The sequence below is a fragment of the Drosophila takahashii genome, chromosome 3L (assembly GCF_030179915.1).
Source record: "Drosophila takahashii strain IR98-3 E-12201 chromosome 3L, DtakHiC1v2, whole genome shotgun sequence".
Lineage (NCBI taxonomy): Eukaryota > Metazoa > Arthropoda > Insecta > Diptera > Drosophilidae > Drosophila > Drosophila takahashii.
The window spans coordinates 19,016,851-19,039,573 of NC_091680.1; the positions used below are offsets into that span (position 1 = coordinate 19,016,851).

Genomic DNA, 22,723 nt, shown 5'->3' on the forward strand with positions numbered 1-22,723 from the left:
CTTAAATGATCGTTTTAAGCCGTTTCAAGCTATAGAAGTTGGACTGTAAAACAAAACGGTTAATTTCGAACTGAATGCAGTTGCTGGGCAGCCAAGTGGAGATCTCGGCGTGTAGGTGTACAAACGATTCGCCGTTTATCTCTCTTAATCTGTGCGTTCGCACTCTCTCGGACCTGACACTCATAATTAAAGAAACAAATAAAGCAGAGCGGCGGCTGCTGTGGCTGCTGCGTCTGCGCAGCGGTCACATTTGCATAGCAGCAGCAGCAACATCGCTGGCAACAGCAACACCAGCAGCAACATCAAGACAGCAGCAACAGCAACAGCAACTATAGGAAACCAAGACCTCGGCACTTGTCGTGTCTTGAAAAGCTTCGCTGCCTTGACTTTGACTTTGGCCAAAAGCTCTCTTTTCAGCCAAGACTTGTTGTTGCTGCCGCTGACGATGTTGCTGTTGCTGCTGCCCCTGATGTTGCTGTTGCTGCCGCCGATGTTGCTGCTGCTGGCGACTGCGACCGCGGCTGCTTGTCTTGGTTCTTTAAGTCCGTGGCTGGCTGGCTCCTCTTCAGTTCGTTGCTGACCATCGTTACGTGCGGACGTGCCCAGCTCAGCTCATCTCCGTGTGATGTGGCTGCACTTTGCACACCAAACTCAAATTCAAGACTCTAAGACAAACGTTTGAAAATTGAATGCCAAAAGTGCCGCGACGCGTGTGACAAATATATATAAAAAAAACCAAAAACGGTAGCTAAAAAAATGTTCACAAAAAATACAAGCAAGCAAGAAAAAAAAGGAGGAAATAATAATAATAATATAATCAAAAGGGGTATTTTTTGGAATTGGACTAAGGCGCGGCCAACGGGCCAACTGAGTGTAATTTCAGTTTTCTTGCGCACACACTCGCCAGGAAAACAAACAAACAAACCAACCAACCAACCGACAAACAAACAGCGAGCGGCCAGATAGACAAACATACATGGGAAGGCAGTCAAGTGAAGACAGCGCAGCGCAGCGTTCTCCTGTCCAGTTTGCTGGAGATGCTGGATTGGAGATGCAGTGGCAGTGGCACCAGAACACAGAGCACAGAACGCAGATGCAGATGCACCCAAAGCCAGTCTCGGTTTCAGCTCGGATCTGGCTTTAACTTTGGCTCCAAACTGCAACTCCAAACTGCAAACCAAACTCCGAAACCCCAGCCACATGTGCTGGTGGTGCAGTCGCCATATTGGGTGCATAACGGTGCTAGAATCGCGCTGCTCTTTGCTTTTTTGCCTTGTGTCTGAGTGTCTCGGTTGGAGTCTTGGCCAGGCTTTTTCAGTTGCCTCTCGGTGCATCGCATCGCATCGCATCGCATTGATGACGACCCAGCGACCGATAGACCAAGCGCAAAAACCGCAAACTAAAAATGCTGTTCCAGCCACCCAGCGACCCGCTCTTCTGCGGTCGTCAGCCCAACACTTTGCACATGCTGATCGATTGCGGAAGATCTCCGCCATCACCATCTCCATCTGTGAATCCACATCTATCTGCATCTCGTCGGCTGACTGGGTCACAAGATTAAGCCGGCCAATTTTTCAGACACGCCCCTTGACCAAATGCAAATAATGAAACATAATTCGGGATCCAAGAAATAGAAAAAAACCTAGAAAAAATAGAACCCATTTTAGTGTATCTTGGCTTGAAATCGGTAAAGTTCAGAAAGAAAATATAAATTTTGAAGCCCTTGATTTATAGCCATTAATTATTTTGTTAAAACTCCTAAAAGAAAAAGCTGTATAGGTTCATATAAAATGTAATGGATTGGCTTTAAATGATATAATATTTGTTTAACGAATAATAATCAAAATTATCGGGCAAAAATCCCTATTAAAGAATATTAAAGTACTTATCAACTGGCATTTAAATATAAATTTTAATAAAGACAGAGGAAAATGAAAAATAATTTTTTAAAGTTTTCTCTGTTTTTGTTTTTGACTTTCAATGATAAAATAGAATCCAAGCCGTGTTTCTCAGTGCAGCGACTAGTTCTCAGGCCATCTCACCTTAGACCAATTTAAATCGAACTCCAAAGCCCAGCTTCATTGTCAGCTCCGCTTTTCCCTTCCCTTTTTCCCTTTTTCTCATTTTTTATTAAGTTATAAAAATGCTAGAGTTCGTAGATGTTTTATATCGGCACCGAGCTCTTTTTTTCTTCCACTCAACCGACTAACGGTAATGCCCTAGAGCGCCACATTCTCAGTCTTCAGACCCAGTCTACAGACCAGAGCTCCTCGGCCCAGACTCATGCATTGCAATAAAATGAAATTTTATAACAGCGGCGGCAGAAGGGAGCAGAGCAGATACAACGAAAGGCAACAAAAAAAAACGTTACCCAAATTCCGACTAAAAAAAAAGACACAAAAGCGGAGAAAAACAGAGGGAGACAGACAAAGGTCGTCACAGCAAGTGAAAATAGCAAAAAAAAAAAAAAAGAAGAAAAAAACCTACAACGGTCGAGAAAAATAAACGAAATAAGTTTTAGGGCCTAGTGGTCAACAGCTAGGTGGCTCAGGTGTTAATTTCCCATTTTCGGCTTTTCGACTTTTCGGCTGCCGCCGCAAGTTCGCTGCCTAAGTCTTTCGTTTTAAAGTGGAGCGACCGAGCGACCGAGTGCGCCGCTCGAATGCCCATTGAATGCGAATGAGGGGCGTGTGAGCCGCCAGCCGCAAGCCGGCCGGTTCCGACAACTGCAAAATAATAAAACAGAAATTATTATTATTATTTCCCTCTTCTTTTTTTTTTCGTTGTTAGTGGGGCGCATTTCCTTTACCCCAAAAAAAATACAACAAAAAATACAGAAGAAAAGAAAAAAATAAGAAACGTTTTCGTTCCGTTTTTGACCCTCAGAGTTCAGAGTTTAAGTCACCGACTCCTTTCCACAGCACAAAACATATATTAACGACTGCAACTGCAACGAGAGGAGTACCAGCTACAGGAAAATAGAAAATAGCCCAAGAAAGCAGCGGCAGCAGCAGCAGCGAAAATCGAATAACGAAAAATAAAACACACAAAAGGAGGGAAAAGCGAGAAAAGCCATCCCAGGGAGATCCCAGGCAGCTTCTTGGCGATTCAGAAGCGGCAATGACGGCGACTGCGGGGCAGTCGGCAGCATCGAGAAAGCAACAACCTGCGATCGCCATGCTCAATGGAAACGCTTTTACGGTTAAGCGGCTCTTAGCGGTAAGTAAACTCATCTGTGGGCAAAAAACAGAAAAAAATATATAAAAATTGCACTCCCCCACATACAAAAGTGATCATTTGGGGCGTTGCCAATTCAAATCGCTCCAAAAAGGCAGCCAAAGCAAATGTTTGTCACCCGGTCAGAGCTCCATTGTTGAGCACTTTTTCGCTTTCTTAAACAAACGATTCATTTTTTGGCACAATTTTTCAGTATTTTTATTTTTTTGATATTTTTGGCGTGGGCACTTCAATCGTGGGCCGCGCTGCTCCCCAAGTTCTTTCTTTCTCGTGTGTAAAGAGCTGTGAAGTCGGCCATTGGGTCAAATTGTAGCTGATAGATGGATAGGCAGGCGTCGAAGATCATGATGAAGTCGAGACCACGTTCGGTTGGGGGTCGCCACTTCGCCAGCTGAGTAATGTGGTTAAATTAATCTAATAAAAGGTGGGAGTCTTCTTTGGGCCGACCATCATCCAAAAAAAATAAAGAGGGGAAAAAAATAAAAGCACAAGATGGGGCATTAAGTTTAGTGAATTATTTGCTTCATAAAGTTTCATTGCCCAGCACTTAATCATTATTACCAAGGGAAGCGTCATTATGCGATTGCTATGGGAACTAGTTTGACTATTAATAAACGCTTCTATTGAATTTGTGGGCTATTTTCGGATTCCGGGAAAGGCAGAGAAATAATAGAGAGGAAGTGAGGTTCGCTTAAGTTATTTTATTGTCTGCATGCAAAGTTTTATCAAAGCCCAAGATTTCCTTTTATTATTTGTGAGTTACCTACATTCATTTGTTATGAAATTTTGGAGAAATTATAAGGAAATCCTACTTGTTTCGGGTGGGGAAATTGAATTACCATAATAAAGTAAGCCAAAAATATATGATTTTGTATTTATCTAAACTAGAATTCCGCAATAATATCAAATACTTCATTAAATATAATATACCTTTTTATTATTGTTAAATTTCGATTACTTATAAAATGAGTCATAAATATATGATTTTGAATTTATTTTAACTAGAATTCCACAATAATATTAAAGACTTCCTTATATAAAAGATTTCCACATTAATAATTTATATACCATGCTGTTTATGGTTACATTTTGTTAATTTATTTATTAAAAGTTGATCATTTTAAATTAATTTTCCGCGTTTACCATTTGCATGTAATAAATATTGATCGATGATTCTAAATCAACTTCTGTAATTCAATTAGATTTTCTCATTCAATGAACAATCAATTCATGGTGCTAAATCAATGGAACCTCTTGGCTAGAAAGCCATCGGCCAAGGGCTTCTCCACTGCAGCACTTCAGAGAAAAAGAGAGAGAAAATCTCCCTCCACCAGTTTTCCACTTCATCCAAGACTAACAAACAATTTATCCGTTCCGATGTTGTTTGTTATTATGTTTCGCTGCCCTCGGCCGGCCCATTCAGCCCATTTTGAGCCAAGTGCATTAAGTCTTGGCCAGAAGAGTCGGTTAGCCAGATAGCCAGCTATCCAGCTATCCAGAAAGCCGCTGCATCTGTGCGCTCCACCTGCATTCGGGGCGGCCAAAGGTCAGCAGACGGTCTGGCGCCCGACGATCATTAAAAGAGTACGAAAGTAATTTGTAAAACACGAAAAATTATCTACTCTTTTTTCGCTGCTGCCCGTGTCTTGCTGTTCTTTTACGATTCTAAATTACAATGACTGCAGCGGCGGCGTCCAGAAGAAATGCCACTGCAACGGGTCTTCATTAGCGCAGACTGGCAATAAACCCACAAAAAAGCAGAAAAATAAATAAGCCAAGTCAGTTGATGAATGGGGTTTTCGGGCAGTTCGGGCCCGAAGATGAATGGCCAGGCGGAGGATTGCAAATGGACGGGTGGACACGGGCTGACGGCTATTAGCCTTCTGCCTGCAGATCTTTTGGGCAGTTGACAATTCTTGGCCAACGAGGAAAGTAACTTGGCCCCCTAGTTATTGGGTCAAATCGAAGCACAAACACACTCGGCTCTAATGGCCAACGGCCTCTCTCTTTATTCTACCCAGTGCCTCGTGCTCGAAAGCCTCTCGAAAGCGTAATTAAACAATTTCTTCTCTGTTTATTGACATTTTATTGATGCCGCCGAGCTTCGACGGTTTCATTTCATTTCTGGTTTGTTGTTTGTGATTCCAATTCCTATTGCGATACCGATACTTTTCCCATTCGACGACTTGTTTGTATTGTTGCTACCATTGAGCGCGATACTCCTCAGTTTTCAATGGGTAAAATGGTCGAGGGTTTGCCATTGGGGCCCATGAAGAGCTGCAAGTGTTGTTTTGACTAGATGAGTGCTTGAATGAGTGGCGAAATGATCTCGAGACCCGAGGAAAACACCTCTGAATGGGGATTATGTGGTGTAGTTTGTGTATCTGTTTGTTGTTCAATAAACCCAATTTAATGATTTTGATAGTTAAATAAATGTTGCGGAGAAAGCCTTGCATAAAAAGAAATGGTTTCTTAACAGCAAAACAGAATTATTTAAAAGAACTGATTGCTTATATAAATTTAGATTACTTTAATGAGTGAAATGGTTTTTCTATTTTAACCCCGAAATAACTTTCTGATAATAACCACTTTTCCATGAATTCTTAGTAATTTTCACATTTCTTATGAAAACAATTTCTCATAACCATTTATCACAATCAGGGGGTTAGCAATGCCAACAAAGTTGCATTCCGCCAAACGATCCTAACTGTGTTTCTAATGTCTCAACTTGTACGATTTGCCCAAGAGTTGCGTGTCTGCGGAATTGGAATCCAAATCGGAGAGTTCTTACCAATTAGCCGAGGCCGGGGAATTCCCCCTGCAAAGTTTATGTAATCATTGGATTTAATGCGTTAACAAATTTAAGCAGAAATCAGAGAAATAACACCAAAGGCGGGGGAGTTCGTAGTACCGTTTGCCAATATGCAAAACCCAGAACCGAAAAACCAGAACCCAGAGGAGGAAGCCCAGTTACCTAACTCGTATCTGTATCTGTTTTGGTTTTGGTTTCGGTTAGGTAATGGCAATCCCAGAGGCCGGGCCGTAATTAATGGCGTGTGGCGCTCATTCGCGATGAGCAGAAAGTACATTGCACCCTGTGTGTGTTGGCCACAAAATTCAGCTTATTTATTAGCCAGTTGTTCTAACTGCAAAATGAGGAAAATCAGCCCAAAAACATATACGAAGAGCAGTCGGTTGGTAGTGGGTACCCTTGGCTGTTTGTTTCTTTCTTTCTTTTTTTTTTTTTAATTATAGATCCCGGCCAATCCCACCCCACCTTCTTGGGATGGGCGTGTGTTCGGTGTTCAGGCAACTGTTAATTTTGCCTTACAACTCTTTGTAGCATCTGATATAACGTTAACTGTGTCTGCGTCAAAACAAAGGCCCGCTCGCAGATGCCGTAGATAGGTAGCTCATAGCTACAAGATACCTTTACACACATCGCACTTCATTCATAAAAGAAAAAACAGAACCGCAGCTCGTATGATCTGCTACGATTAACTACGGATTTTACGGCTCTTTCGTCGGACATTTGGCCCACAGGTAATTCCGTGTACTCGGGCAATTTGTTCGGCACTATAACAAGAAATGGTCAAGACCGCGCCGGCCAATTTGTTGGCTCATTTCGGTTCGGGGCCCCGTGCCCGATTTAATCATGGTTTATGCAAAGCTGGGCACCTAATTGAAAGAATTAAGTGATGTAATAAATAACAGATCACAGATCTAAGGCGATTTCATAATGTTCGGCTCGTTAAATAATTTTTTGCCTTTCTGATTGCGACTTCTTATAAGGAGATAATAATACGGAGATGTTCGGCATTCCAAGGGAAATGAGTGCTATGTGAGCTAAATGTGCAGTTTATAAATTAGATGCCGCTAATTGTTATAGGGAATAATATAAGGGCTTATAAGAAAATGAAGATGAGTTAAGTGCAAATCTAATCTGTACAGGAATGCATATACCAAAGAATTTTTTGATTTTCTAATAGTATTTCATGTTAATAAAATGAAAAAAATTGTGTCAGGTAGAATGGACGGTTACCGTGATAAAAAATTTAATATTATAATAGAATATGGTGTACTTATTATATTATTAACAGTTTTATATAGGTAACCATTGACTTCTTTTGAATTATGAAAAATACCAAGTTTAAGGCTCTAATCTCCTTAGTTTCCTGTCTTAAACTTCTCTAATTTCTTGTGTATTTCAATCCCTTTCAGCTGCTGATCATCTTCACAGTTCTGGACGCGAGTCGAGCCCTGGAACTGGGCGACAAGTGCCAGCATGACATGGACTGCACGGATTTCATCAAGGGCAGCAGCTGCTCCGCCCTCGGATACTGCGAGTGCGCCCCCTACTTTGTCCAGTTGGATTCCAAGCGCTGTTTGTCATGTAAGTAGGCAAAGTCAATCTTTGGCTAACCCCAAAGTGGGAGTACAGAATGTTTGCCGGGCAAACAATGGGGCGGAGATGTGTGTGTTTGTCCACAGAGGAACCGTTAGATGCACTCACTGCGACTTTCTTTACACAGAGAAAACAATTCTAACAATTTCCTGAGTAAAATTAGTAATGCAAATGGGAGTCGCTTGAAATTTAAATTAGTATTTACCAATGAAAAACTATGCGATCCTATGAGAAGACTTGAATTCATCAATAAATGATCTATTTTATTTCAATTTTATTTGAGAGTTAGCAGTCAGTTGCAACGACTTTTTAATTTACTTTAGCATCCCATAAAAACGAATTATTAGTTTAGTGTTTCCATTTGCTTTACCTTTCTTTCGTGGACAAAAACTCTCAATAATTCTTAAACATTTTCCCTAACGAGGGGCTTAAAGTTAATTTTGAGATGATTAGATCTCGGAATCTCTGTTTATTATTCCTATTATATTTTTCCCACGAAACGACACCATCTAATGGGTCGATTGAAATTGAATTTAATATGATTGTTAATGGCATTTTTACCCCCTTCCAGCCCAACTTCTTGGCGGCGACTGCCAGCTGAGCGAGCAGTGCTCCATGAAGGTGGCCAACAGCAGTTGTCTTCAGGGCGCCTGTCGCTGCGTCGAGGGATTCCTGCAGTTCCGCAAGCACACCTGTCTGGGACGTAAGTATCAGCCGACCGCCGGCCAGCTATTGTGGCCCTAATCCTCCAGATTGCCCGGGATTATTAGCACTACTATTTGTACTTATAATATCATTAACTGTTCGGTGTTCGGTGTGTGTGTGTTTTGGTGAATTGCAATAAACGGACAGCCGGGCAGCCGACTAATAATCCCCACTCTGATTGCTTATCATTTCTCGTCTCTCCCCTGGAATGTCACGCAATGCCCATAGGTATACCATATAGGTATACCCATAGTTTGAACAGACCCATACACTCCTATTTCCTGTTTGCCGTTCGTCAACACTTCGGTCCTACGGGGTTCTCTCCTTTCGCTGCCACTTGACACTGGCAATTAACACTGAAAACGGCCGTGTGTAACAATAACAATAACAATGAAACAAGACAATCGTGTCACTAATTATACGCATAATTGGTTAATCTTCCAAGAACTGGCTAACAACCTGGTGGAAACTGCAGATCGTTGAACGTTCAAAACGTTCAAAACGTTAAATGTAAAATGTAAATGTTTGGCTTCGATCTCTCCCTGTTTTCGTTTCTGTTTGTGCAATGCAATGTGTGAAAGATACATTTTAAGATACTTCTTGGCTCTGCAACAAGTTGCACAGTCGAACTCTCCTAGGGCTCTGGGCTAAAAAAAGAACCTGTGACTCATATCACGGGCTGTGGAATAAATCATTGGCATGTGACTCACGTGGTGACTAAGAAAGAAATTTATGGGATAAAGATTACAGAAATTATTCGACAGTGGGGTAAAGAAACGCTTTTTTCTATTTAGATTATATCGTTTTGGGAAGGGAACTACCAGTCTTCAGAAAATATAATTAATTCCTGACGAATTGGATTTTAATTCTTTTTAGATTTGATAAAGAATTTTATAAAGAACATTTTCTAGTGCTAGAATTTTTTTATATAATATTTTGTGTACTTATTTCTGACATTTTTATCCGAATTTTCTTTATTTTTTTTTTAAATACAAATATATTAAAAAGATTTAAATGGCCATTATTTATTTTATCGATCAAATAGTTTAGCGACGTTTTATTTTCATCATTGGTATGATATTTAGTGATTTAGTGGAGTGAATAAGTTTGATCTTAGGTTCTAGAAAACCAATATCCAGCCCTGCAGCGATTTCAATCTAGTTTGAATTCGCTCCACTTCCTTTTGGCACATTGGCGCCAAGTGGCGTTAATCTGATTAGAATGTTGACTAGAATCGAGAGGCCATTTCCCCACCCCTCCACCAACCAGCGACTTCTTTAAACTCTAAACACGCCAAAAGCAGAGCAATGATGCACGATCGTGGACATGGCGGCTTTGCAACTGGCGCAGTTCGTGTCATTGCCATTCACCTGATGTTGCATAGTCCCCTTCTCGCTCTCTAAAATCCCCTCCTTAGCTGCTGACTTAATTATATGGGATAAGAACTCAATATATATAAGTAGAGCTTGAAATTTAATTAAGGGTAATTTTAATAACAATAATAATAAGGTAAATTTACAGAAGAAGTAGAAGTGTTTTAGTTAATGCAAATTATAATTCCTCTTTGGAAATTCCATTTTAAATCTAAAGTTTAATTTTCATTACTGACTTACTGAACCATTAAATTTTGTATTCCTGGCTAGCAGAAGATGGACCAGCTGTTTTTATTAAGTCGATAAACACCAGGAGATATTTGCAATAATAATTATTTCAGGAGCTTTCCGATTTCCATTGGTTTTTCATAGGCAATTTGCAGCAGAACTTAGTGGGATCTGCATGTAAAACATATATGGGTGATAAAGATTAATGACATATTTCCTTTTATAATAATTTTTTTCGCGTGTGGAGGGGATTTTGTAGCAAGTGCAATAGGTGGCAGGCCAGTCATTTATGAGATACTTTCACCAAAAACACAATAAAAGAAAGAGGAGGCGAGAGAGCGGATTGAACCTTTCACCAGAGAGACATCCTGCCAGGGCAGCCTTCCTGCCCCCCTGCACAGAAACCGAAGTCAGAAGCCCCCTTTTGATTTGTATCTCCGGCTACTTTACATGGCTAATTGCCTCGACTCGACTCGTAATTAAATTGCACTGATTAGCCGCCGATGCAAAAGAAAGTCCAAGAAAGTTCAATTAGTTCTTAGCGCAAAAGAGATGGGGATATATAAATAAATAAGTACACCCAGAAAACAAAATGGACTAAAAAGGGGCCTAATTACCTAAAATTTTAGGAAATATGGCCAGAAAAACGCGCCAAGGCCATGCATTACCTAAAATGTTGTCCATGTGGACTATATTTTGTACGCAGTCTTGAATTTATTTCTGGTAATGGTTACCTAAAAAAATGGCTAGTGGACTAGATTTTTAGGTCAGAATTACCTAAATATTAGGTATTTAAAAAAAAGCTAGGATTTTTACTATTGATAGTAACATATTTGATTATTTTAATTGCTTATATTGTATTATTCGGAAAAGCAAATATTTTATCTTTCTGAAAAAACAATCACTTTATTTTGTCCTCGGTGGGAATCGATCCCGGGTCTTCTGCGCGAGAGTCCAATAGGCTAGCCTCTGGTCTACGGAACTACTTAAAGGCCCTGCGGCAAAACCAAAGCCTGCTTCAAGGGGCTCAGGCGAATTCTATTTTTAGAATAGGGCACTATTACCTTAAAAGTAGGAAAATAGTCCACGTAGGTATTGATTTTATATATTGAAACTTTTCCATCACTAGCTTTAAGAAAAGTCTAAAAAATTTTTTAACATTAAACTTAAAAAACCGAATAATTTGTTTATTAATATTAGGGACCAATATTTGTATTAAGTTGTGAGTGATAATCGACTTTAAATTATTCCTAAATTTTAGGTCTTATGGACCAATTTGAAGGTTACGATGGCCTATAAAAATCTCTTTAGCTTTACGTAAAAAGTAGGAACATAGTCCACATGCTAATATTTTTAGGTAACCCATTACCTAAATCTGAAATTTTAGTCTATTTAAATTTTTTAGGTCATACGTTACCTAAAAAATAGTCCCACATTTCTCTGGGTGTAGACAGCTGGAATTCCCCGGGAATGGTTAGAGAAATGCCGAAAAAAAAACTTTCCTGTATGCAGTTGACAAAAATGCTGCACACATTCGGCTTTGGGATTGGCCATTCACTTCACTTCGCGGGTCAAGTGAAGCAAGTGGTGTCCCAGATTTTGTTGGCTTGTCAGGCTTTCCATTTGGCCACTTGTTCCAGTTTCCCATGCACCTTAACCCATCGGGCCCAAGCCCATTCCGGGATTGGCTCATTCGGATACCCGTTTTTTGCTCAGTTCGGTAGCCTTAACGCTCTTAACGAGCCACCGCCGCCAACAATGAGCCACTTCCTCCTCCCATCTGCAGATCTCCTCGGATCTTTATGAGTTATATATGCACATATGACAACTCCCCCTTCGCATCGCCAGGCGGCTCTTTAGTCTACTCTACTCTCCCCGTTTCACGGGCTGCGGGAAAAAGTATGCCAAATATATATACCATACTATAGTATGGTATGGTATAGTATGGTGTGCGGCAAACAGATAATGAACATATAGCCCAGACACACGGCCAAACAACGGAGGCTGCGACTGTCAGCCAGATCGAGATCTTCTGCATACAAAGTTGCAGGAAAAGTGAACCACTCTGACGTCGTCGATCATCAGGTGCACAAAGAAAAACCAGTAGATTCCAGATTGATTTAAGGGGATATTGCTTAGAAATCATTGAAAGTTTCTTATGATAGAATACAGTTTTCTTTGAGTTAAGGTATGGGTATCTCTAAAGTCTTGTAAGAAATAGTCTTTAAAGTCTGTAAAGATATTTCTGGTTGATTTTCGGGGATATTCCTTGGAAATCATTTTCCATGACAGATTAGAGTTTTCTTTAAGCAACGATATTAAAATCCTTAAAGTCTTTTAAGTTTTTTAAAAAAATTTTAGTTTTATATTTTGAAACTGTGGAAATCGATAATTTCCCAAAAATTGCATAAATAAAATATGGTTAAGTCACATATCTGAAAATCTCAGTTCCTGTTTTAAATTTATTTAGTTATTACTATTAAATAATTTATATTGATAGTTTAAAAATAATATTTGCTTGAACAATTTTTGGCATTCAAAATACCTCTTTTTTATTTGCTCGTTGTCTTGCAATATTTCTAGTAAAAATACATATCCAAACTAGTTTTTTGGTGATGATTTCCGAGTTGTCTTGATATCCAAAAATATACAGCATTTAATGGCATTCCCTAGTCTCATTATATAAGGCTTAGGAAATCCACTAGTCACCCTGCCCAGCCACTTGGCTCACTTTCTTCCTGCCTCAACACCTTCGCAAACCGAAAACAGGGAAAATACTTTCCATTGCGACACCTTGCACCCAAAAAATGGTTTAAAATGGAAAGAAGGAAAGAAAGAAAAGACCAAAACGCCACCGAAAAATTCCATTTCATTTCGCATGACCCACTAAGTCAGTCAGTCAAACTGTGTTAATTTGCGGCTAGAAACAAAAAAAGAGAGAAAAAACCGAAAAAAAAATGTTTCTTGAATGGCCATTTCAAACTAAATTGCGCCAAATGCCAAATTGCATGCAAATTATGTGGAACAGTCGACTTCCGCAAAGAGACAATACTAATAATAATTATAATAATAATGGCCAAAAACTTAATATTTACAACTAGCAAATGCAAATTGCCGCTTTTAATTTACTTTTGACTTCAATGGGGATTCCTATGGTTTATTTTCCTTTTTTCTATGGCAATTGGCTTTTGCGCCTAATGAAAGTCGACGGCATAAATAGACTTATTATAGCCGCAGGAATGCTGCCGCAGATTGAGATACATTTGTAGTATCTGTATCTGTATTTCTGTATCTGTGCGTGCCAGGCGGTTGACACAGTTTTGCAATTCCGGCCACCGGCGGCGAATCAGCCAAAGACAATAAAGCCGCGGAAGCAGCGATTTAATTTATGCTGATTTCGATGGAAATTATTGTTTATGATGCGAGCCATCCCGCAGCGCAGCACCGCTCCAAAGATCTATCTCCCAGCTCTTAGCTCTCAGATCCCAGATACCATATATATATATACCATATACCAACTGCCACATCCATTGGGCAATTTTCACACGCGTCGCAGCTTTAGCCGTAATCGAAGTGGGTTAGGTTAGCAGTTGCAGTCGTGCTGCGATTCGCATGCAAGATGCGAGATGCAACCTGTCATACCAGCAGCCCCGAAAAGGGGCGGCAGGGAGGTGGAGGGGTGGAAAGGTGGAGGGGCGGGGCCAGCGATAAGTGGCCATGGCATTGGCCCCCAGCCTATCGATCATCGTTTTTGGTGGCCAGCTCAGAGGCGTCTCCTCCTGCCCAAGATGGGTCACTGAAACAATATACGGCTGCACGCGGGAAAATCTTTATAACCCTGTACCACTTTAAAAATCTGAACTTTTTGTTTTAGTTTACAATCCAAATACTTAATAGTTGTATTAAACAAAACAACTATTTTAAAAATAGTAACATAGAACCTCTTATTTTATGAAACCGCTTTTCTACATATTTGTTTTAGTTTCCAAATAGAGGATGCGTAGAAAAATTCAGTACTTTTACTAAGTCTTTTGTAATATTAAGTTATAATATGAAATTTTAACATAATTTTCGTTGCAAATCGTATAAAGCTAAATAGCTGCATCGCCTTATAATTTGATTTAATAAATTGCTTGATTTTTTTTAAAAGATTGTTAAAATATAACAAAAAAAGGATCTGAAGTAAATTATTTAGCTGCACGTTTGAGTTCCTTATTATTTTGTTTTAATAAATTGTTCACATTTTTTTAAATAGTTAAAATTGAACAAAACCTAAAAAATAATTTTATCTTATTTATTTAGTTTCACTTTTGAATGCCAATTCTAAATTTTCACAAAACAATAATTTTTAAATCGGCTTTATATCTATTTTTAAAGTTAGAATGAATAGAGAATTTTATTTCTTCCTGTGTGACCGCTTCTTATGCTGTTATATAAAAGTGAAAGATGGGGCCAACCGCTCGGAGTCCGCTGAAACCCCCCTGGACTCTTCCTGCTTCGCGTTTAATCCATATTGGTGTCAAACTGCGGCAAGACACGTTTGAGCTACTCGCATTTGGAATGGCAATGGCAATGGCAGTGGAAATGGCAGAGCGCAGAGCTTAGAGCTCAGAGCGCAGTGTCAGTGTCAGGCGGTGCATTCGTTAAGTATACGCCACGCTGGCCGTATGCCTTTTATGTGCCTCGGAGTCACCGTTCTCAACCGGTTCCCCAATGGCCTTTTGGCCAATGCCAGCGTTGCCTTTTGTGAGTTGCCGACAAATGTCGGTTTTTGTGGTCGAAATTCCCGCGAGAAAACCCAGTTGGCTTTTGGCTGGGCCAGGATAAAGGGTATAGCGATTTATGATCGCGTTTCGGATTCCAATCCAATTGAATGCCAGCTAGCTGGAGGCAAATGGAAATGGAAATGGAAATGGGATCTCCTTGGCCAGACACTGGCCAAAGGGCAGCTGCAGGTGGCTGCTTTGGCTGCTTTTTGAAATGGTAAATGCCATGTCGCCAGTTGCTAGTTGCAAGTTGCTAGTTGCTAGTTGCAAGTTGCAACTAGCTGGCAAGCTAAAAACGAAACAAGTGAAAACAAGTTGGAGCGGCAGTCCGGAAAGTGGGTCAGAGCTGAGATTCCAGAGGAGGACAGTGGCAGACACGCAGGTGGCTCAGTCTTCAGTCTTCGGTCTTCGGAGCAGGCAACAGTCGCCGTCTCTTTTTAGCCAGTTATCGGCGAGTGGAATGCTGATGAGGAACGGTAATGGGAATGGGCGACGTCACCGACGTTTCAGCGTCATCTTCTGGTTCCCAACTGATCCCCTTCTTAGCCAAGTTATGCACAGAAAAAAATGGGGAAAACGATTTGATTTTATAAGAAAGAAAAAATATTTTAAAGAATTATAACGAACTTTTTTAAAGGTTATTTGTATTTCGTAGTTATCAAATGTTACCAGGTTTACCTAAATCTTTAGTGTGACCTTGCATTTGAAAACAAGTTTTTTTTAGGTTGTTTTGAAAGATTTTATATATATTTTGTTTTAGTTCTTTGGACTCTAATTTTTTTTTCTCTGCACCAATCTCGGTTATTCTCTGTACTTCTCTTTCGGCCATGCGTTCAGGCTGATGCAGTTGCAGTTGACTTTATTGACGGTTATTAGGCTTGTCGAAGGCGGGCTAATGCTCTGATGTTGTTCTTGTTCTTGTTGCGACTGCTCCTCCCTGTTCGGTTCTTTTCTGCTCTTTTCTGTTCTGGTGTGGCTCTTCATGATGATGATGATGAGTTTTTAATATGCATTTGGTGCTTGGAGTTCGGTTTACGGTTAGCTTAATAACATATCGCATCCATTTACAACCCCCTGACTATAAGAAAAACACACACCACTCTTGCAAGCAAAAATACAAAGTATCTCACGAGAACTTTTCGCAACTGATCTTTATCTTTACCTTTATCTCTATCTTCATCTACCACCCACAGCTGCCCATCCTGGCGCCGTTTGCTACAGCCACGCCCACTGTCAAATGTTCGACACCCGCACCCACTGCGACTTCCTCATCCCGAATCTCTTCGGACGCTGCCAGTGCACCAGTCCCGCCAAAATGGTGGGTGGTCTCTGTGTGGCCCCAGCGGCGGATCAGGAGGAACAGCAGCCCATTGAAAAGGTGGAGCAGCCAGCTAAAGCAACCACAACCACGACGACAACCACCACTCCCAAACCCACAACGACAACAAGGAGAACAACTACGACAACAACGACAACTACTCCTGCACCCACAACAACGAGCAGAAGAACAACGACCACAACCACGACCACAACACCTTTGCCCATTCTCCTGGAGGATGAACTGCCCGCCAGCGTGGAGGAGCAATCGCTGGAGGAGGACGATGGCGAGGCTACCAAGCTGAGGCCCGAGGTCGCCGAGGTGGATAATGGTGAGAAACTGGAGGCAGTGGACATGGCTCATGAGGAAACCGAGCTGACACAGCAGCAGCATCAGGAGGAGGAGCAGCAAAAGCAGGAGGAGGAGCAACAAAGAGTGGAAGAACAGCAACATCAAGAGGAACCCCAATCCCCTCAAGATGCCACCACTGGAATCCAGCAGCTGCTGACACCCGCCGATGTGCCAACCGAGAATGCCATTAATGTGGAGCAGGAAACCGAGGCTGGACCCACCGAGGATTATCCCTACAAGATCGATGAGGAGTACGCGGAGGAGCACAATGAGAAGCCAGAAGAAACCCCCGAGGCACCTCAAATCGCACCCATCGAAGCTGAAGAAGAGGAGGCTGCTGAGGCGGAGGCATCGGGAGGCCAAGAGATTGCCTCATCGCCCATCGTCGACGACACCATGAAATTCGATTATGAAAGCCCAGTGGAAGAGGCAGAGAAGCAGGAGGAGCACACTAACGAGGGGGTGGTGCCCATCGACACCGAGAGCGAGACTGATGCGGAGACCAGCACCGAGCACCCGATCCAGACGCAGCTGATTGAGGAGGAGGACGAGGAGACCCCAGAGACATCATCGCAGACGGTGGCCGATGAAGAACTGATCCCGGTTAATCATGCTGAAATCGAAAGTGCGACGAAGGCCGCAGTTGCAGCCGAAGAGGCTGAGGATCTGGCTTCAGGGGATCATGAGCTCGCAGAAGAAGAAGTTGCTGAGGCTGAGGAGCAGCCAACAGAAGCGTTGAAGATCGAGGAGCCAGCCCAGGTGGAGAGTGAAAGCCCAGTTGCTGAGGTGGCAAAACCAGAGGAGCCAGAAATCGAAAAAGAAGCCGCAGAAGTGGAGCTACCGGCCACAGAAGCCACCAAGCCAGCAGATGTGGAATCTGAGATCGATCAGGCGGAACAAAGCGCCGACATCAAGCCGACAAGTGGCGAAGATGATTTAAATGAAGCCAATCAATTAAATCAAGAGCAAGTCACCGAGGCAGCGGCTCAAGAGGAGCAAGAGCCCGAACAGGTGGTGGAAATCCATCAGGATGCAGATGAAGCCACAACAGAGAAACCAGTCCAAGAGCACAGCGAGCAGGAGGTGGAGGCAATCACCGAAGCGGAGCACGAACAATTGACATACCCAGCAAATGATGATGAATTGGCGCCAGTGGAAGCAGAAGCAGAAGTAGAAGCTGAAAAAGAAACAGAGCTGACCACAGAGGAACCAGAAATCGCCGAGATTACCACAGAGCTGACTGAGGAGGCTGAGGAGGAGGCGGCACATGGGGAGGAGGAGCAACAGGTGGAGACCGAGGAAAATGCAAATGCAATTAAGACGCCCGAAGTGTCGGAAGCAATTGCGGAGCCCCAGGCGCAGATGGAGATCCAGTCTGCTACTGAGAAAGAGATCGAGGCGGAGACAACCGCAGATGCCGAGGAGGAAAAGGAGGAGGATGAGCAGGAGAAGGAGGAGGAACCAGTGGCGGTAACCGAGCAGATCCAAGATGCGGATCAGGCCAAGCCAGAGCTGCCAATTAAGAGCGATGGAGATATCTCAGTGGAGGCCACCGAGGAGCCCGAAAGCGAACCAGAAACCGAGGCTAGCGAAAGTTCCCAGACTCTGCCCGAGATCAGCAAAGATCAGCATGATGAAGCCGAGGTCGAGGCTGAGGTCGAGAAGAACGAGAATGACAACATTATCCAGGGAGCAGAGCCCACCGAAGAGCAGGAAGTGCTGCCCGAACCTGAAGCGGAATCGGAAAAGGAAGAATTGCCAGTGGAAGAATCGCTAGTGGAAGAAACTCCAGTGAAAGAATCTCCCGTGGAAGAATCTCCAGTGGAAGAAACTCCTGTGGAAGAATCTCCAGAGGAAGAATCGCCAGTGAAAGAATCTCCAGAGGAAGAATCGCCAGTGAAAGAATCTCCAGTGGAAAAAACTCCCGTAGAAGAATCTCCAGTGAAAGAATCTCCAGTGGAAGAAACTCCAGAGGAAGAATTGCCTGTGAAAGAATCTCCAGTGGAAGAATCTATAGTAGAAGAATCTCCTGTAAAAGAATCTCCTGTAGAAGAATCGCCAGTGAATGAATCTCCAGTAGAAGAATCTCCAGTGATCGAAGCTCAGCCAGAAGAAATCCCATCAGTTGCTCCCGAAGAAGAGCAGCCAGAAGAAACCACCGCTGCTGCTATCGATACAGAAGAAGAATCGGAACCCGTCGAGTCCACTTTGGCCCCGGAGATTCCGGAATCACCCATTGCCATTGTGAGCGAAGAGCACGATCCCGAGCACGATCCCCAGAACTTCCATGAGAGCGAGAGCATTGCCGATATCCTGAGCGACCTGATGTTGGAGGGCGACAGCACAGTGCCCCCGGTTCCATTTGGCCAGCAGCCCGCCCAAACGGTGCCCATGGTGGAGGCCAACTCGGAGAACGAGGAGGAGCAACCGCACGAGGCCATTGCCGATCTTCAGGCCGAAGCCGATGAGACCCAAGATCATGTGGAGCAAGTGCATCCCGAGGCTGAGGAGGCAGTACCCGCCATTCCGGAACTGTTTGCAGAGGCGGCCAACGAGGATGATGAGGAGGAGGAGGAGCAGCAGGTGACCCCCATTCCCGAGCAGCCAGAAAAGGTTATAGAGGAGGAGCAACCCATTGAAGAGGAGCAACACCAACAGGATGAAGAGGAGCATCACCTGGAGGAAGAGGAACATCAGCAGGATGAAGCGGAAATCTCCAAGGAAGAGGAGCCCATCCAGAACACCGAATCTGCAGCAGAGGAAGCCACCACTGAACTGAACCAGAAGATCGAATCCGAATCCGAAGAGGAGCGCACTCTTTCCCCCGAGGAACTGCCCTTCGATCTCACGGATCACTCCGATGCCATCCGTTTCAATGAGCTGGAATCTGACAACCTGATCCTGGAAGCCACCACCAGCATCGATGGCCTCCAAGAACTGGACAACAATGACATTGAGCAGGAGGAGGAGCATGCTGCCCCAGCAATCCCTCATGAGGAGGCCACGCCCAATCCCGCCGACATTGTGGAGATCACCACCCAGACCATGTTGGGCCTGGCCAGCCGGGTGACCCTCATGGAGCCCGCTGCTCCCGTGGTCACCACCCTGATGCCCCTGATGCCGGCCGATGAGCCCACTCCGGAACCCTCTTCCCCGGCCGCCATTCCCGCCGCCACCGCCGCCTCCGCTTCCCTGGCCGCCATTAAGCCGGGATCAGAGCTCCGCAAGCGAGTGGACTTGGGCCTAGAGGCCGTGTCCCTGGGCTTGGCCTGCAGCAGCGATCGCCAGTGTCAACTGGCCGATCCCCACACCGTCTGCAATGGCCGCGGAGTCTGCGATTGCGCCGCCGGAGACCAGGGAGCCCAGTGCAGCGCCGAAAGAACCGGATGCAGTCCGGGCACCTTCCAGGTGAGTCATTAAACTAAATAAATATAGAATTATGGATAGGATATAGAATGGTCTTCAGTTAATATCGAGGTTTGTGGAATATAAAAACAATTAGGACTTACGTTTTAAAAATATTTAAGTCAAGGTCCGCAAAAATATTTAATCTTTATCAAAAAGGTATTTCATTTTAAAAGTAGGTAAACCATAAAATGATTTTCTCTTTGTTACTATTTAGATAACATTTGCAAGTCCGCAAAGATCAGGAATTTTTGATTTTTAAGTTATTTTGGTGTTATTAATGACATCGGATTATATGCAAGCCCTTATTCTTATTATTCAAAGTACAGCAAACTTAGAAACAATTAAAATTTTAAAAAAGCTAAATGTATTTTGAATTTGTATCTGTAATCAAAGTTTGCTATAGCATATATCAATTCATATATGAATTGAATTTTAAGAATGATGATTGGGAATAAAATATTTTATAAATATTTATCAGAAATATTAATAATCTTTAACAGAACAAGTAATAAAAACAAATTTAAAGTATTAAATATTTTTGGCAGCTGAAAATTTGAATATTATGAAAATCAGTAATGTCAAGTCAGTATGTTTAAAATACATCACTTTCAATTTCAGTGCCGCTCGAGTGGCGTGTGCATCTCGTGGTTCTTCGTGTGCGACGGACGTGCCGACTGCAACGACGCCTCCGACGAGGAGTGCACCCACAACGCCCGCCTGAATCAGAGCTGCCCGACGGAGTCGTTCCGCTGCCAGCGCAGCGGTCGCTGCATCTCGCGGGCGGCCCTCTGCGACGGTCGGCGGCAGTGTCCGCATGGCGAGGACGAGATGGGCTGCGACGGCAGCCTGAGGGGCGGCAACGCCTGTCCGGAGCACACCTTCCGCTGCGGCAGCGGCGAGTGCCTGCCGGAGTACGAGTACTGCAATGCTATCGTGTCCTGCAAGGACGGCAGCGACGAGCCGCCGCACCTCTGCGGCTCCCGCGCCGTTCCCAATCTCTTCATGCGCCTCATCGAGGCGGGCGGCCTGCTCGGCGGTGGGCGGCGGGAGGCGGACGCCTACTGCCCGCACCGCTGCAGCAACGGCCTCTGCCGCTCCACCGCCATCGTCTGCTCCGGACGGGATGGCTGCGGCGACGGAACCGATGAACAAACCTGCGCCGTGTGCCGTAAGTATTTAGCAAAGAAAGGAAGATCTACTATCAAAAATCTAACCAACACTTTTTGATTTTAATATGATTTTTAAAAGATTTTTTTTTAATTTTCAAATATAAATCTTTCTTCCGAGCATAATAAAAAATATAGGTAAATTAAAAACGCCAGGATACATTAGATAGCACATGTATTCAATTTAAACAATGCTGTTTTGATTTTTATTTGACTCCATTTTCCAAATTTCAACTATAAATCTTTGCTTCCAAGCATAGTAAAAATATAGATAAATTAAAAAAGTCAGGATATATTAATAAAATCATTACAAAAACGTTTGGACTGGCCATAGAACATGTATTTAGTATACGCAATGCTGTTCTGATTGTTACTAGACTTTAATCGGTTTTTTCCAATTATCAGTATAAAATCTTTGATTTCCAAGCAATAAAAAATATAGATAAATTTAAAAATTGCAGGATACACTTATGAAATCATATTAAAAATACGACTTGATTTGCCATGAAATATGTGCTCCTAGTATAAATAGCCTTTACTATCTTATTGTTAAACAAATTACTAATAAGTTCCGCATTTATCACCTTTCAGGTTGTCCCGCCCCGACTGCTGCCAGCCTGCCCGCCTTCTTGGCCCGGCAACGCCCAATGCCACTGTGGTAGGAACCTGCAACACCTAAACCACCCAAGAGAAACCCACTTCCGGTCACCATTTATCACTCTGCCTTTCGACCCCCCAAAGTCTATCGCTATACCCAACCGCATTCGAAACGATTTTTGCCTAGCATTTAAGTGGATATTTAAAAAAACTTTATTTATTTATTTATTATGACCTTAGCTGCGCCCATGCCACGCCCAATTGCCACCTTGCTATCAAAGGGGGTTCAGTGCCCCCTTTGAGCCAGTGATGTTTGTCAATTGTGCCACTGGGCGCAACCCTAAACCACATATAACACCACAAATTACACCACACACCATCGCCCCCATTTCGACTATTTATTCTACTCATCCTGACCATCAAAACTATTTATTTATACCCTTACACACCCCTCACCCACAAACAAAAAGACACTCGAAGAGAATACTTCATGTAGCTTAGTTTTATGCAATTTTCTAATTTATTTAAACTATTGGCCAGGCAAACCAGTAACGGAAAAGATAACGAAAACCATGAAATGATGCATTTTTATCGATAAATATTTTGTAAATAAGAGTAAACGTGTTCGATGTACATGATAAACGACAATGCCTATAAAGAAACGTAGGGTATCCAGCATAACACAATCAGATCATATCCCCTATATAGTTTATTATATGTACGTGCGTGTGAGAGGCACTCACACACTTTTCTCAAAGTCAAGACGCATCACAGTAAAGCTAAAAAAAATGAAATGACAATAAAAAATATATTTTTAGAAAACTATTGAAAAAATAATAAATGTTGTATTTATTGTAGGGGGTTCCTTTTGACATGGGAATGGAGAATGTATAACTTTGGTGTAAATTCAATTCAATTTGAAATGGTGTTTAAGATATGGATAGGATAATAATAGGATAGGATATAATAGGATAAATGGAATTCTACCTTATGGGACTTTTATTGCGAACATAATATATGTTCCCACCTTTTCTTTCTTCGTGTTGAGCAAAATTCAGTTTTCTTGTGGCAAAAAACAATAATTTTTCAATTTGAAGCTCACAAATAAACATATTTTTAAATATTATTATCATATTATTGCCATGACTTCAGTGAAATCGAACGGAAAT

The 22,723-nt window shown here is 42.6% G+C and overlaps 1 protein-coding gene across 1 annotated transcript; it reads left to right on the top strand.

Moving 5' to 3' along the window:
* Positions 1 to 594: 594 nt before the first annotated feature.
* ImpE1 (Ecdysone-inducible gene E1) lies at positions 595 to 22,373 on the top strand. The gene is made up of 7 exons (XM_017150950.3): positions 595 to 744; positions 2,922 to 3,219; positions 7,459 to 7,630; positions 8,214 to 8,345; positions 15,908 to 19,791; positions 20,410 to 20,959; positions 21,549 to 22,373. The coding sequence occupies exons 2-7, from the start codon at positions 3,121 to 3,123 to the stop codon at positions 21,617 to 21,619; spliced, it is 4,908 nt and encodes a 1,635-aa protein (XP_017006439.2). The 5' UTR covers positions 595 to 744; positions 2,922 to 3,120; the 3' UTR covers positions 21,620 to 22,373.
* The last annotated feature ends 350 nt before the right edge of the window (positions 22,374 to 22,723 follow it).

Bases quoted from the DNA above. Each gene is read 5' to 3' on its own strand.
- ImpE1 (XM_017150950.3), top strand. From the start codon at position 3,121: ATGACGGCGACTGCGGGGCAGTCGGCAGCATCGAGAAAGCAACAACCT. The intron at 19,792-20,409 runs GTGAGTCATTAA...TTTCAATTTCAG, and splicing joins GCAGTCCGGGCACCTTCCAG to TGCCGCTCGAGTGGCGTGTG. The intron at 20,960-21,548 runs GTAAGTATTTAG...ATCACCTTTCAG, and splicing joins ACAAACCTGCGCCGTGTGCC to GTTGTCCCGCCCCGACTGCT.